Consider the following 20,492-nt stretch of genomic DNA (forward strand, 5'->3'; position numbering starts at 1 on the left):
TGTGTGTGTGTGTGGGTGTGTGTGTGTGTGGGTGTGTGTGTGTGCGTCCGTTCATGTGTGAAGAGAGAGGAGACAGAAAGATGGGGAGACAGTAAGAAGGAAAAGAAGAGATTGATTAGCTGTTAAATATGGACAACTTAACAATACATAGTCTTTCCTAAACTAACTCTTTTGGATTACACAACCCCACTACACAAGCACACAGTGCTGGAAATTAAATCCATTTAAATTTACTACAGTACTGAACTTATGCAGTTCTAAGTTAAATATGTATTCCTTACTTTTTACTTTTCAGATTGAACATTCAAAAACACGTTCAGCAATTTTCAGTTTCATCAGTTTATAAAAAATATTTTGCAAACTGACCAAAAGTATAAATAACTACATCAATTAACATGCTGCTTAAATGTTAATGCATTAATAATAATGGCCAGTAATATGATATAAACACACTCTATCAATCAATCTATTGATCATTTAAGTGGTTAATTTGCTGTTGCTTTTGTATTGATGTGATATTTTGAGAGTAGTTTTAAATTGCAGTGCTGCTACTTTTTACTTGCATAAAGGAATGAAGGATGAGGATAAATCTTCCACTGCTGCAAATATACCAGCTTGTAACAATCAACAAAAGCTTGATGAACAGGAGACATAGAAGCTATCTGGAGAAACTACAGTTCTTTGAGTATGTGTGTACTTCAGATAACTACCGAACCACCCTGTCACTACCTGAGCTCAGTAGCGACCCAATTTGAGTGGCACAATGCCCGAGCATGTCCGCCATCTTGGTCAGCTAGGTGAGGCATCACCAGTTGGACAAACCAAATGTAATAAAAACCTTATAGTTAAGTTTAGTTATGATTCTGGTTACATTTGCATATCATTTCTTTGGGCAGTGGTGAGTGGTTGCCTGTTTTGGCGTTTGGCTGCCCAAATATTTGGTCTAAATTCTGCTTGATGCTTTGGCAATAATGTCCTTCATTGCACTTCTAAAACAGCATCTTGATCACAATACATTTCTATTGATAAAGCCTTTGCACTAACAATACATTTGAGTTAAAAACCACCAAGAGCAACAGATCCAACCTCAACCAATAATCATCCCCTTTTGAAACTTACACGCACAATAAAGTTTGCTTTGTTCCATTGTAGCATGGGCGGGCCATAACATGGTGGAGACATCAGAGCCATCCTTTAATTCTCACATGCATACTTTTCACTGTGACAGGACATTTTACTGCTTATCTTATGATATTTCACTTTCTGACTAAATCACTGTAAAAAAGAGCAAACCCATGAGCTGGGAAACATTTGGGAAACCAGCCCCAGCTTTAAAAATAGCCCAGAAAGGCCCCCAAAATAATGACCCTGGCTGGCTGCCGTAGTGTCTGAGGCTGGCAAGACAAACGACATCCATTCCCGCTCGGTGCCTTAAATCAGCTTGTGATAATTAACGCCACACTCCATTGGCCAAACAAATATCTTTGTCAAGGTGCTCGTTGCTGTACAAGTTCTTCCCCTGTTCACATAGACAAGATAACAAGCACTCTTTAATTACCTTAAATTTTGTGTAGTAGTAGTATTATAGACTTTACGCCGGCTCTAGTCACCCCGTCGTTCCCTCACTTGTTCCTTCTTCTTTCCCTCCTTTCCAACAAGTATATAAAATATTTCATCATGCTGGTGGCCAGTGGTAGTGGCATCAGACTTTAATAAAGTGAACGACCTTGTGGGATTGCAGTGGGGATAGATTAAGTTTGCCTTCCCTACTGGCAGAAGCAGCCACCTCTGTGGGGTTTCTTATCTGGAGCTTTACTTAATTACCTGCTTTAATTCTAACATTCTCTAAAATGACCCCTTGCCACGATGAGACAAGCTGTTTTAATTAAACAAATGAATGCGTCGCTTATCGGGCGGGATCAGAGCTCTCGTTTGTCACAGTAACAGTTAAGGATGCCACTGATGATCACGTTATCTGGGACTTGGCCTGGGTTTCACCACACACAGAGGAGGGAGCAGCCGATGCTATCTGGTTACTGTATGTGCTACTGTAGCGATATGGAAGATTACAAACAGGCCCATTAGATATAGCAGACATGTCCACTTAGTCACATTGCAATCTGATGAGATTCATAATGTGACTATGCTTCCCTTATTAGGGTGGTAAAAAAGGTTTATAGCCTAAGGCGGCCGAGTCAGACAGGAGAGGAGAAAACGTTGTAAGAAATAAACATGAGAAAAAAAGGAAAAGTACAACAAGCCAAAAAGAAAACCAAAAATAGTCCACCAGCTATTCCCAAAGTCACTGACACTGGCCTGCTTGTTTATGGTAGTTATATAACAATATTTTAGAGCGTACAGAGGGTTCCTGTGCAGTGCCGCCTGACCAAATTTAATGGGAGAAGTGTCAGAGAAGCCATTATACCAGCAGGGGCACGCACAGCCCTATTACATATGGCTGCTGGCTGCTAATGTGTATTAGCAGGAGACAGAGGAAGCAAGGTGAAGATAAGTGATTTTGCAGTAGCTGGCTAGGTAGGACAAAGGAGGGAGGGAGTGTGTTAGAGAGGGTGAGAGAGAGAGAGAGAGACAGAGAGAGAGAGAGAGAGAGAGAGAGAGAGAGAGAGAGAGAGAGAGAGAGAGAGAGAGAGAGAGAGGAGATCAGGAATGGTCACTACAGACTAGAGTGAGAACAATTTGAGAGTTACTTATTTGCTGTGTGGAGGTGTGAAGAAGGGCATGATAAAAGCCCAGTGTAAAGTCATTGAGACAACCCTGTGAAACTTAAAGTTCACTAGAGAAGTCTCCGTGAGATCTGTAATATCACTGTGTTCTCGAGCAAGACATTAGCGCCCACTGTAACTGCTCGCTCAACAAAGAATCCTAGAGAAAAAAAAAAGCGATACAAATCTTATAAATCTAAACAAGACTGCTAGAGAGTCTCAAAACGCCAACCACTGAAACAAGGTGACAGCCAGTGTTTTCTGTTGGTTAATAATTTAGTGGAGGATTGAAGGCTGCTCTTGGCAAGAAAGTGCGAGTTTTTATGTATTTGTGTTCGTCAGCAGCAAATTTCCAAACACTGTGTATTTTGACTGGAAGGGGGCACCTTGCCCAGCCAAGGAATCCCAAATGCACTGAAAAATGTAGAGCTGCGTGCCTCGCTGCCAAACACATTAGCTCTTGTTCTTTATTTAAGCCTTTGTCAAACTATCTGTGGTACTTCACTTACACAGCCACTCTTTTCAAGGGCTAACCGGCCAAGTTTGGCCACTCGACACCAGTGGTGTAAGAGTGCGCTGGTATTAAAGGAGTGAGGAGGCTCCTCAGCTTGGTCTCTGACAGCCCCCTTGAACTCTGCGGGCCTGGTGATAAAGTGGCTTGATGAGTGGGCAATCTCTGTCTGCCAGCTGCTGGCCTGGCCAGGGGAGCTGGGAAGGTGCCAGACTGAGTGAAGACCTACTCCATACAAACAAAAAAAACACACGCACAGTTGAAATGTGAATGTATGCTGATCTTATTTGGACAAGTAAGTACTGTACACTGGTCTGCAATGACAAACAAGTCGCCATGCAAAGACACTGTTTTCGCAAACATAGCTAAGGTATAGATCAGGGGTACTCAAATACAAATCTTAAAGGGCCACAAAGATTTTTTTGAATGACTCAGAGGTCCATGTATTGAGGTCGGTCAGGCCATATGCAATAATACTGTAATATTCAAAACAAAATGTCCTTTTCATTCTAAACAACAAAATATGAACTAAAATAAAATGTAATTTCCATTTTAACATAAATTAAAATACGTAGTTGAATATTTCCTCTTTTGGTTTGCCTTCAAACATTGTGTCCATCACTTCAGTCATGCATTATTTTTATTTCATTGTGACATAGATGTGACAAGAATCCTGCTTGCAGCTTGATATGACGATTTCAGTGCATTTATTTGTGTTGTGCTTATCTCTGAATTTTGAGGAAATGTCTCTTCAAAATTCCTATGCTTCGTCTCATAATGCCGTTTCAAATTGGAAATATTCATCACAGCTTCTCCTGGCATATTGTAACGCCACTTGTGGACTGTGGCGCAATGGATCTTGGGTATTCTGTTGTTGTTGGTGTAATTATGGTTCGTGAATGTGTTTGTGAATAAGATGATATGTAAGATGGTTGTGGGTTATTTCACGTCATTTGTTCTGTGATTAAATGGTGTTTTAACAAGGATGATACAAATTTTGGCACCGTGAGTGAAAGGGTGTTTGCCGGGAGAAACTCCCCGTCCGTTACACTCTATGCAACATTGCATATACATGAGATCGCTAACGTTAGCTAAAATTTGTCAAACTACGCGAGTGGTAAAGTAAGATGAAGGATTTAAAACCGCTGCACTGTCAGGTACGTGGAGATTGTCCCGGTTGGAGGCAGAATAAATGCAACTTTGAAGATCGTATTTCTGTGAGTTGCAGATTATCACTGTCCACTTTGTCATAACAGTTTACTTGGGAACACGCCATATTCAATCTCTTACCACCAGCAAAATGTGAATACGCGAAGTGCTCTGAAAACGAAAGTGAAAGTTAAAAGTTGCGCTCTGTCTGTGTATCGTTGGCATGGAGACAAGTCCCGGTATACACGTGCTGACCCAACCAAAACTCATAGTGAAGGAATAATAGTTCGGGGGCCACAAACAGGAGGCCGGCGGGCCGGATGCGCCTATTGAGGACCGCTGGTATAGATATTCAAAGTGCTGATCCAACATTAACACCAGCCTCCAGCCCATCATCAGGCCAGAGGGAGACATGAAGATGTGACATCACACATCCTTAAAGAGAAATAAAAGCTGGGACCTTGAGGCTAAATTGCCTAAAGAGTGGTCGCTGAGTGCGTGTGGGCCAATGTGTTTGTGCATTTCAGTATTTAAATCCCAGTCCCACATCAAAAAATCATAGCAAATTCAAACTCCAACCTGCACACTGAATTCATCAAAAAAGAAAAAAAAAAACATTTCTATTTATATATTCATTCATTTTCACAGCCGGCTGAACAGAATGCATCAAGCCCCTATGCCGTGACTCTATAGACTCTACATCTCACTCTCTATCTCTTTCTCTACTCTGAGCCTACGAGTGTGCTTCTTGCATACACATGCCCAGAGAGTAATGCTTCTTGGAAATATTGCCTTAAGAGATGTTTAGAAACAGGAAAAAGGTAAGAATTTGAGATTAGTGGAAAAGAAGTTGTCCCAATTAATATGTATAGAACTTCTTTCTTGTATCAGTATTAGTGGGATTGGACTCTTGACTCGAGTCACAAATTGGAGGACTTGTCTCTTGCTTGACTAACTGACAAAAGACTCAACCTTAGCATTAATGAATTGAAACTTGACCTCGATTTGGGAGAGATGACATGAATGGACTTGACCTCTTTTTTAATAAATATTTACATTGCATTTTAAACTTGATTGTGTAATTTCAATGTTTTCAAAATGTAATGGATTCAAGGATTATGTCACTGACAATGGGAGCAGTGCTATGCAAGGTCTAAAGCTTAAAAATCAATGGCAAAAGCACCACAACATTCATCTTTATCTGTAACTACAAAACTGGCCGAGAAAGGTATGTGAATGTGTCATTTTAGCTAACTTATTAGCTGCTCAAACATCAGCTGAGGGGACACGCTGCCTAACATTCATAAACAACAATGTCATTGTCCATTAGGACGATTAACTGTAGACATCATCATATGCCAATTCGGCAGACATCGACCAACCCTACTACATGTTGTTACTTTAATAATCCTAGTTAATGCACACACGCTGGCTTGCCATGCTTGTTTCTGTTTCTCCCAGTATTCGTCCGTTCTGTTGACTTTCTTCATCAGCAGTATGTTAAAGTCAGCTTATCAATCACAATTCCATGTCGTTGTCTATCAAAATTATCAAAAACAGCGAGGTTTCAAATGACACCACATCAGCCAGGTATTTATATACTTTTACCAAACAACAGGAACAATGAGGAGGAGGGCGAACTGACACAAGAGAACATGTCTCTCTCCGTGCTTCTCTGAAGAGCATGTGCAGTTATCAGATGATGGAAGCGTAGAGCCAGCGGAGACTGTCCACTTGTTACTTGATCAACCACATAATGACAAATCCTGAACCTAGATCTTCATGAACTACAAAACACACGTAACCCAGAAAAAGTTATTCTACTTTGTATCATATTCTACATGATCTGCAAAGTTTAATGCGGAGGTTTCAATCACAGAGTTCTTTGACAAGCTGACTGATGACTGGGAGGTTAGATTTATGGGCAATAACAGCAACATGAATCCTGCTCTTTGCTCCATGCATATTCAGGTGTCATCAACATGTGGATCTGAGCTAGATTAGAGGGTTGTGTGTTGACATTCGCAGCTTTCAAACAGAGTACAGGGCTTTCTGGCTGATTGCGTCGACGTGTCAGCTGATAATTCAGGAAGTTGAATACACATGAGTAGATTGGTAGCCATTGTTCACTAAATGACGAGATCTGTCTTCCTCTCCGCCTCTTTAATTATCTTCCTCGGTTATAATTACACGTGTGAAGGTCCAGAGGACAATCACTGTTGTGCTGCGCTGTCTGCTAACTGAAGTTAGATGAGATAGGCAGAGGAGACTGCAGAGACTGACACTGGCTGTTAGCGTCTGCTGTTTGAAAATCAAAAGCATTTCAATACAAGAATAAGGCAAAAAATCTGCATAAATCATTGCATTTGATTAGCAACACTCCTGTATACATCTGCTGGTGCACTTGTAAAATAACACATTTTAAAAGTAGAATATGATTGAGTTGAAATAAAACCATGTTAAAACTGAAGAGTTGTTCTAATAGATGACAGTAATTGTTTCGCAAAAAACCCACAATTTTACCACCCATAAACAGTTGACAGTTAGGACACACTGGAGGCTTTCATTAATAATAGTGATGACTGAGAACATTGAGTGACCTGGGGGTCCTTAAGCAGCCTTGTAATTCTCTCTTAATGAAGCCGATGAATAAATGATTTGAGGCGCTGTGCATGAGGAGTCTGATCCCCCGTCAGCATGTCTCCGCGGGGTTAGTAGGAACCTCAGGGGAGTCCACTCCTCCTTCTCTATCCTTTAATCCCCACTTTTTTGCAGCCATCCCCTCTCCTCCATTCGTCTTTTTCACCTACAACCCTTACACCTCTGCCCCCTCTCTCTGCATCCCTCCTCCCCCTACTGTCTGTGATCCTAATCTCCTCTAAAACATCTTTTCCTGGACTGTGGGAGTTGGCAGATAGTGAAGGCCACCAACTGACTCATTCCGTCATAAACAACTGGTGGGTGTCGGTACGCTGGCGGCCCTCCAGTTTCAGACACGCTCACTTTGACAGGTCATTTTTTTATGATGCTGATTGTTATTTCCCTGTTATTGTTTTTCTTCCCTGTGACTTCGGATGGGGGGTAAAAGTGCAACTCTCCGAGATCAGGCAATCTTTCTCTCTGGGACAAAAAACAAAGATGACAGTAATAAAAAGGAGAACCAATTGCTTTTTCATTTCATTTCCAGTGGGAAATCAGGCTGAGGGAGGAATAAAGAAGCTATAATAATAAAGTTTAAGAAGAAGGGCCTATGGCTTTCCATTCCCTTAGCAAACCACAAGCAGTAGCCACCGTGGACAGTACAGTTGCTTAGGGTCATCCACATTATTGGAGCAAATTCAAGCGGTGGGAACAGGTGTGGTAAAACATAGACTCCAGGTCAAGGTATATAAGATTGGCTAGTGCCATGAAACATGGTATGGACAAATGCATTCGCCCTGTTCAAACAATCTATAGCAAATGGTCTGACGTGCATGTAGCAAGTGCATTTATGATGTGTTGAACACCACTTCTATTAGATAATCTGGCTAGAAAGTAAGGTGCAAGATGCAAAGAGTTAGCATTTAGTCTCTTAATTAATCATCATTGAGTTTTTGGCTGTGACATGGATCAAACCAATCAGTGTCATAACTCATTTCCTTGAAAAGCATGCCTGACCCTGGCACATTGCTTTTTAAATGGCAGATTCAGAAAGTGGGAGAAGCGAACAGTTTTCTGCTGAGGAAACAGTTCTACTCATTGCCTCCCGACCCTTTGTCCTGTCAACAACTTAATTTGACTTGAGGAGGAACAGTGCTGTGCATCCCTGTGTGTGTAACAAGCAGATTGTGATTCTGAATAAGGAACCCATCCAATAGCATATTAATACTGTGCCACTGACTTAGACCAGGTTTTTGTTGGTCAATGGCGCAATTCCTCGCTTCAGCCTCTAGATAGCAATGCGTCAACACTGTGCTTGGCCACAATTAATATCAAGACCAGCATGCCCAGATGGGTGCGACCACATTTGGTTCTTTCACAACCTGAGTACTGGGCATGAAAAGAATAACTGCACTGGTTGGAGATGAGCAGTGAGATTTCTTTGCACTTCGATGTGCGCCACTTTGAGCCGGGAGTAGAACAGGGCCCGACATGTTATCAGCGCATTAAGCCTTTTCCTTCATTCCCTTTTTTTTGAGAGGATGAAAACCGTTCTCCTCTATTTTCTTCAGGTTCTTGCAGATGAAAAGAAAATAAGACACCCTGCTGGGATTCACAAGTAGGCCGGGGACAAAATTCAGGTGAGCTATTAGGGTCTGAAACTGCTCTCAAAAGCTGATGCTAGTAGTTAACATAATTCTACTTAACCAGAGTGTTTTTTAACAGTGCATCATTCTATGCTGTGGCATCGTTATATTGCTCATTACAGTGGCACATAGCGCAGCTATCTCCGCATGAACATCCAAGTTAATGGGCCACAATAAAGACACCACTGTCTTCATTTTATGGCTCAGTTTTCTAATGGCCTACTTGGCTTTCTTGCCTGTTCTCTCAAAGGAGCAATCTAGGTCTCTTTAAGACCTCTGATATTCTCAGCACACTCTTTCCTCCCGGCCCATGTCTCCTTCCATCCATTCCTCCACTCTTCCTCATTCCTATCGCCCTCCCTCTTTCCTGACAGCTATAGGCAGCCTACGGTAGCCCGTGGCCTTTTTCCTGTGCCCTTAGTTTCATTAGCGGGCCCCAGATGCTTAGCTGCTTATAAAATTATGAAGGGCCAAAGCCAAGCGCCTCCAGATGGGACCCATCTATATTCAGATGAGCTGTTTCCTCACATTCAGAGCAATCCCACCCTGATGTCCTACAGTGTCGTCAACAAACATGCTGACAAACACAAACACAAGCGAGTACAAACAGATGCACACATTTGCAGAGGAAACCGTGCGCACAGGGCCACCCAGGCAAAAAAACACACACACAAACACACACACACGCCGCCTGGATGGGTGGCATCGTTCTCTCTATAGGAAAACAATAGCTTAGTTGGTGCACTGTGGTTGTGCTGTCAGCTTAAGCTTTTATCCTGTATTGTGTGTTGGACAGTGATGCCTGGGGATTTTTTTGCTTGTTTGTTTTTTAAAATAAATGGCCATTTCGGGGATGGACTGAGAATTCAACTGTGAGCTCTCTCAGATGATTTGAATTATTGCGGAAACATCACCACAACAAGCCACTCTAACAACAAAATGGCCACAGCTGGCTCGATGCTAAACTATAAGATGTTTATAACATGTGATGAGGAGTTGAATGATGGTTACTTTTGACCACTCTCTTGATTTCTCTGCTAACAAACCTGCGTCCAAAATGACAAAATAGCAACCGGAACAAAATGAAACTACTGGATGAATAAGAATTTGAGCTTTTTGTGCAAACATTGGTGCATTGAGTGCAAATGCATATCTGTGTGTGCCCCTGACGTTATGGTATGCATAGTTAATTGGACAATCGACCGGGCTGGCATGGTAATCAACTCGTCATCTTTCTACCTTTGTCTTTCTCTTTCTTCTGTACATCTTTTCTCCTTGTAACTTTACCTCTGCTCCAGTAATTAAATCACAGGCGTGAGTTTTGAGACAATCAAATCCCCTGAACTTCACACTCCATTTCACCGCTCACATCTCTGACACCCCGGTGCATTCAAGCAGCACAGAGGGGAGACCCATTTCAATACAATCATACGAGCAACACATCCATGAAAATGTCTTGACACTCACAAAAAAAAAACAACAAAAAAAAAACACGTTGAAAGCACAGATCCAGACATGTGGACAAAGTAATAGAGGTAGGCACTCACATGACAGCCAGCTAAAGACAAAGGACTGTTATGAGATAATGGAGGTTGTGTCACTCTGTTTGATTCATACTGACGTGTATCTACACAGGGAGGACTTTACGTATCAATGAGAACAGAACAAGAAAGTCGCTGAAGAGAGGCGATGCAATTAGGGGATGAGGAGGATTTCTTCGAGTATCCGATTTTCAAAAAGAAGAGAAGGGAGCGGTTTTGTGGGCCTGCCAGCTGCAGATACTACCTGTGCTAGAGCATTAGTGAGGCAGGAACTCGCAACTCTACTGTTGACTTAGCTGAGCCATCTGAATTCATTACACACACACACACACACACACACACACACACACACACACACACACACGCGCGCACACACACACACACACACACACACACACACACACACACATAGACTTGTGTCTTGGGCAGAATGCAGATATCAACCAGTCCTACAGAGTTGTCCTAATATGTCCCGTAAACACCTGACAGCCTGGCTTTGTGGAATCGCTGAGATACCCATAATCCTTTAGTTGTAGTCAGGGGGTCAACTCGCCATCATGCTGAGCACACCCAATAAGCTTCAAACAGCCTATAGCCAAGCATCAACACCCAAAACCCTCGCAGTATTCTGCACAGCACGCAGGCTTGGCTGCTACCTATTCAATGCATATCCAGCATGAGGAGAGTATAGAAATTGCTTAAGAACGACCTGCTAAAGAATTTGTCTTTGTGACACACTGGGCTCACAACAAAAAAACATTTTGCAACGTTCACGAGATCGGGCCGCCTGAACAAAGAGGGGTGAAGGTGAGGTCCTCCGCCTACAATACTAAAAGCAGCCGCTGACTTACAGTACAGTAATCAGGGGACTGCTGGCTGCAGAAAAACTGCAACGCCTCACCTAGTTCATTATAAGATGACACAACCAATTTGTACCTCTGCCTGCTGCAATCTACCAAATCTCCCCTGACAAAAGCATTTAGATTAGAGCGCTTTCAGGGAGGGCTGCGCTGACATGCGTACCCAGCCTGTAAAAGGGGAAATGAAGTGCCTTTTTAATTCTCCTCCAGGCAAACATAAAACTGTCCAGGTAAGTCATTTGTGGGTTGAATGGAGAGCCAGAAGCAAGTTGCCTCTCTGTCGCAACACCTCTCGCTCGCTCTCCTTTTATTCCAGCCTTTTCCCTGTTGGAAACTGTGTGCAAACATGTGCTATTGTGCACAAGTGCAGCACACATACACACACATGCTCACGCACACACAGACGCACATCCTTATCCTCATCTGGAAGATTATTAATCTATTTGTTACATTTTGTCCCATTATTTCTACCACATAATCCTCTTTCACTTCCTTTGGCAGCATGCTAATGAGTTTCTGTGAACAAGGAAGCTGCACGTGCTGTTGATTGTTCTGATTGGCGCGTCTCCCTCTCTCGCTTCCTCTCTCCCTCCCTGGCTCCCCCCTCCAGTTTGTCCTACCCAGAGAAATAAAGACTCCCAGATGGAACAGAAAAAGTGGAAAATGAGGAGAGGTGCCATTTCATCTAATAAAACAGAGCTTTGTGATCACTTTCCTCTTTCAAGTCTTTAAAGACTACTGGAGTTAGGTGGAAATGGAAAGCAATCGCCCCGGATGATGAACACCACTCCAGATTTTGGCTACGGTTACCAAATCCCTTTCACAGCTACAGTACAGTACATCAGGTAGTCTCTTTTTCCTCTTCCAAATATTCGCTCAGATTCATACATCACTCCATTTTTCTCTCAGCGGTCGAACTGGTGACGGATAATTAGGCGCATGTGTGTGAGTGTGTGCCGCTCACTTTCTCCCGCGCTTGGTTTTTATTAAAAGATTTTGTCCGTCTCCCTTATCTCACAGACAATGTTGACGGAGAGGGAACATCATATATAACTTTTTTTTTTTTTTTTTTATCTCGGAATCTTATATGAAACCCATAGACTGTCTGTCGGATGATTGCTACGCTTTCCCACTCGCAAAATGTGGCTTGAGAGCGAGAAAGCCGCACAGAACATAGTCTCTGTTTTAAATTAAACACACACACAACCACACAGAGATACGGGCCGCAGGCACAGTATAGGTGTAATAAAAATCATATTACAGTAAAACATCACGAAATTGAGAAACATGGATGTGAGGAGGCAGTGGAGCTACTGTGGTCCCCTGAGGAAGACAGCGAATGTGACAATCTTTCCTTTAGCCCGGAGTCTAACAAGTATGACCACAGGGAGATGAGCAAAAAGGGAAATAGTTGAGACGCCATAGTACTAAAAACCTACGTGAATTGGTTGCAATATAAGCCAACAACTACGCAGGGAATTCATTCATTTCAATACATTGTGTTTTAATACTAAACAAGCTACTCAGACACTGTATCACACCACTGAGACTCTTTGCGTAGTAAATAACTTTTGTTATTACATTCGGAGGACACTTTATAGTCGCGATTTGTCTTGTCTTATGTAGGAACTCCTGTTTGTGTTTCCTCTGTGTATGCTTGTCTGACAGTGTGCGCGTGCTTGTGTGGGCGATTCAGGTCAGTGGATATGGTGGTCACTGTAAAAGATGGGATGGGCCTGCTTGATGTTTTTATGAAGCGAGTCTGTTTGGAAATGAATCGTTAGTCCCGGTTTTTATTGGTCAAATTACCCGAGCCGGTCCTTGTCCTGTTTGCCCTTAATTAACAAGCGTTCAATTCCCCTAATAATTAGCGCGCGCTATTAGCTATTTGACATCACTCTTCATTTGTCGACAATTAAAAGGTCTATTATTAAAAGGCATGCCACATGGTTAATTGGACAAAGTGGCTCAGTGGCATGGGAAGCGAGGGAGGAGGAGAGCGAACGACAGGAGGAGTCAGAGGAGGTCTGCAGTAGTTCTCATACAACCTTTACAGTCTGTCTGTCTTCAGTTTGCTGCCTGACACTCTGTCCTCATGAGAGGGACCGTCTCACTGTACCGTCACCACACTCGCTGTGTTCGGACCCAGACAGGCGAGCTCAACGTTGCGGCAGTGAGAGAACAGGAGGTGTGTGTTGTACTGGGAGAGGGGTTTCTTTATAAAGCTGACGAGTGCAGTTTCCTTCACACCGCGGGACCTATGTGCAGAATGTGTGAAGAATGTGCATCCCTGCTGTTTTGGTCTCCTCCCGTAATTTCTCTTGTGTGCATTGAGAGTCACTTTGTAATATAATTACAACAAATTCACTGAGGTCGTTCAGTGAAATGGGAACCTGAGAGTTTGTAAGTTCATGATTTCTGTTCTGACTCGAAGTTTACAAACCCATTTGTGTGAAGCTTAAGAAAACATATGGAAATTAAATCATTAAAGGAAAACTCCACTGATGTTACACACTGAAGTGTGTTGACAGGTCTTAAGGAGTACTACTGAATATGTGAAAAAGGTAGTAAAAAAGTTCTTTGTTGCTTCAGGAGAAGCTGCATTTAATCTGATAAACTGCCTCCAATGATGTCACTCAGTGGCTAAATGGCATTGTGAGTGATGTAGGCACCAGGTTTTGAGAAGGAAGATGTAAAAAAGTGATATCTCTGGTTCAACTGTATCTATTAGGATCATTAAACTGTCCATGATCAGTCCAACAATGGATCCTCTGGAGCCACAAAAGGCTTTATAGTCCTAAAGAAGTAGAGGAAGAAGAAGTAAAGATATAAAAACTGTTAAAATAAGTAAAAATGTGAGAGGACAAACAGGCAGGCATTGAGTTTGGAGGGAAAACACTGTAAAGACAGACAAAAGGTGAGCAAGGAGAGGCACACAGGGCTGTGGCCGTATCCTCTCTCTTTCCCTCACCCTCTCATCACCTCTCCTCACCCCTCAGCCTCTGCCTGGGCTTAAAAGTGGCAGGGGAAGCAGGCAAGCTGGAGCTGTGCTGATTGACAGAACAATTACTGCTAACACGCACCCCGATGGAGAGGCAGACATCTCCAATAGAATTTCACTATGCTATTGCATCACACGCTTACAGGAAAGATTTGGGTAGAAAACCAGAATTGCCCTGACTGACTGACTGACTGTCTGTCTGTCTGTCTGTCTGTATGACTGACTTGCAGCTGAGCACAACTGCTTGAAGAGCACTCTTCTGTTTTTCTCTGTACCTCGCATGGAAAAAGGCAGGAAAAAGCATTTACCCTTGATCAAGGTTGGCTGGTTCTAACTTTAGAAGCAATGTTTGGCAACCCATTTCCACCAACTCTGACTGTTCATCTGTTAGCTCAGTTAGAGGTGCAGCTATTTTTGTCCACACACCTACTGACTCGACAAAGAAGTGGAAAGTTAATTAAAAGAGACACCACAAATCACAACATTTCCAATATATTAATCATCACCGTCCTAATGAGCTGGAAAGACACGACGTAAAGACACACATTTTAGACTGTGAGGTAATACAGTATTGTTAGAATTACATGTAAACTGAGCTTGAATTGTCTTTTATGTGTCACCGTAAAGTCAGATAATTGCATTATGGTCTTCATGCTGCACAGATAGAAAGGTTTGTTTGTGTAATGTTTGTTTGTTTCTTTTTTCACCTCTCCTGCACTGAAAAAATACATTGATAAATAGTATTAAAAATTAAACACTTTCTATTTCCAATCTCCTAAATGAGAGCATTTGCTGCTTTTCTGTGTTTATTTTGATTTCAAACTCGATATCTTGGGGCTGTTGGTCAGATAACGTAAAGACATTTGCAGATGTCCCCTGGAACTTTGCAGGGGGTTTTGTTCACAATTTTTTATTGAATTTCAGAGACTAAATAATTAGAAATGTAATCTTCAGATGATCTAATAATGAAAATAGTTGCTGACCTCATGTGTAGCTTTGGAAAATATCTTCTGCTGTCATACTGTGTCCTCTCCTCTCCTGCTCCTCTCCGCACGGGACTCCGTACGAAGCATCTGTTGGTTGATGCAATCAGTCTCATGCAGCCATCCTGGCCATTACCCCACCCCACGGCATTCCGGCCTCCAACAGCTGCATTACACCACGCTCTCTGACTTTCTAATTAGCTTATCTCGGAAAATAAGGATGCTGGGCAATTCTTTGCTCTAGCAGTCTAACATCGAGCAGGCCGCGGGGAGCGCGGTTGGCACCTAGTGCCACCGAGGGGGCTGTTGTCTTCGACAGACGAGGACAAGAAAATATGTTTTACTCTCTTTCCTCTGTCTCATAAACACTCTCGCTCCTTTTCTCACTTCCTTAACAATTTTTCACTTTGAACTTTTAGTCAATCACTTGAGCCAGTTTAGTTTAGAAGATTTTTATATATTTGGAATTTATAGTGAGTCCTGAATATGTTGTTCATGCCTGCTAAATAATATGATATTCTGCAGCTTCTCGACTACACAGAAGTTGCTCCATGTTGTGTTCAACTGTGAATTCCATTACAAATACATTTTTATTTTCAATTGTAAATTGAAATTAGACCAAAAGACATTCTATACTATCATTTTAGAAGCCCTAGTATGGGCTGGAATTTGTTTAGCCAGTTGTTAAATAGAGAATTAGAATTAGTCATTCAAGTAACTTGGCTTTTACTTTACTGTTATTTTTATCTTCTAATGTATCCTGTTTGGATTTTGCCAAGAACATTGATCAAATTGGTGGTCAAAACAGTTTTCTAATGGAAAATGTCCAACATATTTCGAATATCATAAGTGATTTGTAAAGTAATTGCCTCAAAATTTGCATCCTTAATGGCACGTACATGTTTTTTTTTTCTCCTCACCTCCTGAGATTTGACATTTAGGAGTCTGTGTATTTACAGACTAAACCCCATCGTTAATCTGCCACACGCTTCAAAAGCAATATAGTCCTTTTTAATTATTTCGGCCATCATTCATTATTTATCAAACATATAACCTGTGATGCTGTTTAAATGCCAGATTAAAGAAAAATCCAAGCCTCTGTCAGCTCTGATGTCTCATGACTGCAGGAGTCATGGAGAGAGGGATGGGAGGGAAAAAAGGGATGGAGGAATGGATAGGGGACAGATCATTCCACCTGTAGTGGTGAATGTCCTGCAGGACTGTAATCTGACAGTTGTCTCTCACTGAGACGCCCTACGTAGCCGTGGCCAGCCAAGCCCTGCAGCCTCCAGCACCAAACGATGCTGGGGCCCCGGGACATAAGGCACCTGCACAGGGAGATAAAGGCTTCAACTCCTGGGCTAATACTGACGATTCTTTTGATAAATACAGACGTGGGGTGGTGGGTGGTGGGGTGGCAATCTTTTCCCGCTCACTCTCTCTCGTTCCCCCCTCCCTGTCGACCTGTCTCAGTAATCTCTTTTTTCTTATACTTTGTGTTTTTTTCTTCCTACAACCTCTTTCTGTCTGTTTCTCTCTCTCTCATTTTCTATCTCTCCCTCTCTCTGTACCTTCTTTATCCTGTCCTGTGTGAGTTTGGATCAGACAGGCGAAGCTCTCCACGCGCTGCCTTTTTATTTATTCCATATCTGTAACTGTCAAAAAGAAGATTGCTACTTTCGGAGCTGTCTGTGCTTTGTTGTGCTCATGGAAAGTCAAATAGAGGAGGTTGTGTTAAAAGCATCTTGACCACTTTGTGGGGACACAAACAATGTCAGCTGTGGTCTTGGAAGCCCCAGACAGTTGAAAATGGCTCTACAAGTGCGTAAGACATGATGCCACTTAGATGGCACAGTGCTGAGAGGAGCAGTTAAAACAGTATTAGCCTGAGGAGGTAATTGGAGTCGGGCCTCTGCAAAATTACCTCCCGCTGTGTCTGTCACTTAAATACCTATTTATGAGAGCTTATTGAAACATAAACATAACCAGGGTTGCATGATTAGGGTATTAAGAAAAGCTTTGGGGCCTAAATGACCCAACAATGCTGTTGCCCAGATTAACACCTCAGACATTCAAGATTATGTCAAATGAGGAGTCAGGACCATTCATGTTTCATGTCCTGTGTCAATAATTAGATGCCACAAAACTGTCAACTGCATGAAACACTTTTAACATGTAAAGAAACAGGGGTTTTAACTTTGATTTGCAGCGCTGTTGACACAGTAACTTGGCTGACAGTGTTACTAACCTGAGAAATAACACCGATCTCAAAACATGCCCTTGCCAGCTTCACTGTAAATAAACGGTTGGCGGAATGAGACAATAGCAGCAGTTGTGACCGTGAAAAAGCCATATCTCCATGAGCACAACAGAGAACAACTCTTTGAGTGCAAAGTTGCAACTACACCACAGAGTCACAACAGAAAGAGCTAGGCAGCCAAGCTGAGCTGCATCATGTTGCACTGTGCTGTATCGTCGACAGCAGTTCATCTTTCCTGTCTACGGTGTCGTGCCCATTGTCTCTCCCCATTAGCCTGCGACCGCGATGCTACGGTACGGTTGGTGTGGGCGCTAGGCTGCAGACGCAGACAGCTCAGGGTGGCAGATGCCTGGCTTTTCTGCGGATGCCCTCCATCAACTGATGACAGATGTCAGGGCTCCTCTTGGACGGCAACACTTCATCACGCTACCCCTGTTCTCCCTCCTCGCCCCACTGGATACACCAGCCTGCTTGGCAGACGCAGCCCACAACCACGCTGCATCAGCTCCATTCCCTCTTGCCACACCTAGCCATTCACACACACACGCACGCACGCACGCACACACACACATATCTCTGCATCTATCAGTCAAGCGTTATTACATCAGACAGCCGTCATACTGGCAACCAATGGATCACATGCTAATGTGCCCAGACGCATCCACTCTGGAAATCTAAAGTGTGTGTGTGTGTGTGTGTGTGTGCCTGTGTGCGTGTGTGTGTGTGCGTGTGTGTGTGTGTGTGTGTGTGTGTGTGTGTGTGTGTGTGTGCGTGCGTGCGTGCATGTGTGTGTGTGTTTGTGTGTGTTGGGACATGCTGTCTACTGTAGGCATAAAGAAAAGTTCTTGAAAGTTGCAGGAGGACTTCAAATTCTCTAATGGCATTGTAGTGAACACAACACGGACTAAATATATTTATAAAAAATATTCATATTTTAGATGAGGCTTAGGTTAGATTAGATTTAGGCTGCTTTAGATTTTAGACAGCATGCAATACAACATACGAAAAAAATCACTTTTAAAGGATTTCGAAAGACTTATTGCACACTTACCATTTTGGCCTGCTGGTAGACTTGACTACGGGAGACATGCCATCTCTGTACAGGCTCTTGGTCTTAGAGAAGTTGACCACATTGAAAATGACTCTCTGAAAGACATTTAAAGACAGAGAAGCACATTAAAATCACACAAATTGAAACTCAATGGAGTTTTTGAACTGGAACAATGTTTTTTTATGAGTGACTGGGTTAAACACCATCACTGGGAATGGCCAAATGGGACTGAGACTTATCTAACGACGTGAAATCAGAGACTGTTGTTCCTATATCTTCACAGAGACCTGTCTCCACCTCAACATCTTTGATCAAGCTGTCATACTCGATGAGCTGACCATGTTCCAGGCGATGACATTGATACGTGGTGCTCACACACAGTCAAAGTGAATGGATAGTGTTTCCCAGATGCCGAGCATTTGATGTGGAGAAGGCCGACCACGTTATCGCCCCCATCTTGTTGCTGCTGTTGATAATCACCCTGACACAGATTCAAAGGATGCCCTTGGCGTTTATATGTATTTGTATATATATAATTGTATACATGTTCTTTAATTTGTGTTGTGTGTTTATGAACCTCCATTTCTTTTTGTAACCCTGGGTTGAATAATGAAGAATGAATTACCTTCTACCACACACTCAACATTCAGCAATGATAATGTGCAAACAAATTAAGGAATGCAGCGATTAAAGCCAGTGACAAGGTAGGCTGTGAGCTAGACAACTAATGTGTAAACGATTTAAATTGTGAAATGTTAGAGAAAAAAAAAAACACAGGTGAGTTGAACTAAATGAAAAAACACATAATGTGGGAATGACTTATGCAGTGTTTACATGACTTGAGAACCACAAATTGACATGAATTGATAATCATTTACTTCACATGCGACTTTCCAAAACCCCAAAATGCATAAGAGGCTCAGAGAGCAGTAAAACATGTCACTACCACCACGGATAACACCGACAACACACAAAATCATGACACATAAACATTACAGTGAGGAGATAAGGCAGCTTTAATGTCCCGCAGATGATCCCATGTTGCAGCAACAAAGTTGCGAAAAAAAGGCAGCAGTTCCGAGGAGTGCCAGCCACTAATCTGGAAGGACATTACAGCTCTCCCTAGAGGGATGCCGCCTGGCCCCAAACATTAAGCTTTGCCTGGAGCGCACAGGACAGCCATGGTGTCTGGCTTTCCACCTCCTCTGGACCAAGGACTTTCTTTCTTTGCAAAAAAATGTTATGGAACAGCCCCTCCTCCCTCCCAGCTTGCACGATTGGGATGATTAGGATCATGAGGAGTGGGAAAATGTGGAGGAAGTGAATAAATATATATATTTTTAAAAGTCAAATGAATGGCGATGGTAATACTGCGGTGAGGTAAATGAATCCTATTGATGGGGCATATCAAATTACCAACTAAGTCCAGGTGGTGGAAGTTAACTGGGTGCTACTGAAATCCTATTACAGACTCCCCACCCTCCTTTTCTTTCTCCCTCCCCACCCCCTCATCCATTTCTCCCTTTTTCTCCTGCCTAGCATCAGAGGAATGGGGATTGCGGATTGTGGCAAGCTGATTCAGACTTAGGTAAAATGACATCTAACTGATGTTGAGACTGGCAGCAGGCTCCTGTAGCAGAGAGATAAGACCATTGCTGCTGGCATTTCAATTACACTTTACTGCCCCGCACATCTGTTGCGAGAGCTACTTTTCAGCCTTTTCCCCTCAGGCAAATACAGCCTTACTTTGACTCCACTGGCTTTCTTTGACTGCACAGCCTCCTTCCTCATTCTTTATCCACAACAAATTCAGATTGTCTTCCTCCTTAGCTTCACTCTGCCCACTGTTTGTAATCTATTTGTTCGGCCTGTTTAACTCAGAGGAAGCCGAGGCTGGACAGATGACAGAGACACAGGAAAAGAAGGCTGAATCGCAGTAGGAATAATACGGGATGCAAGGGTGGGAGACAGTCAAACAGAGAAAAAAGGGTACCGCAGGTGGACAGAGACATGCAGCAGGGAGCAACACAAAAAGACAGATAGTAATTACACAACACTAATAAATATGGGCGTGAGATGAAACGTTAGTGTGGAAAATAAAGTGGACTCTACTGGCTAAGTGCACGG

At 42.7% G+C, this 20,492-nt stretch overlaps 1 protein-coding gene across 2 annotated transcripts in view; it reads right to left on the bottom strand.

Moving 5' to 3' along the window:
* The window catches only part of agbl4 (AGBL carboxypeptidase 4), a 294,869-nt gene that overhangs the window by 153,218 nt on the left and 121,159 nt on the right, over positions 1-20,492 (bottom strand). For both annotated transcript variants that reach the window (XM_030433368.1, XM_030433367.1), the window contains exon 4: positions 18,366-18,460. In XM_030433368.1, the coding sequence (XP_030289228.1) occupies positions 18,366-18,460 (95 nt within the window). The remainder of the gene's footprint in view (positions 1-18,365; positions 18,461-20,492) is intronic.

This window comes from Sparus aurata, chromosome 11 (assembly GCF_900880675.1).
Source record: "Sparus aurata chromosome 11, fSpaAur1.1, whole genome shotgun sequence".
NCBI classification, from domain to species: domain Eukaryota; kingdom Metazoa; phylum Chordata; class Actinopteri; order Spariformes; family Sparidae; genus Sparus; species Sparus aurata.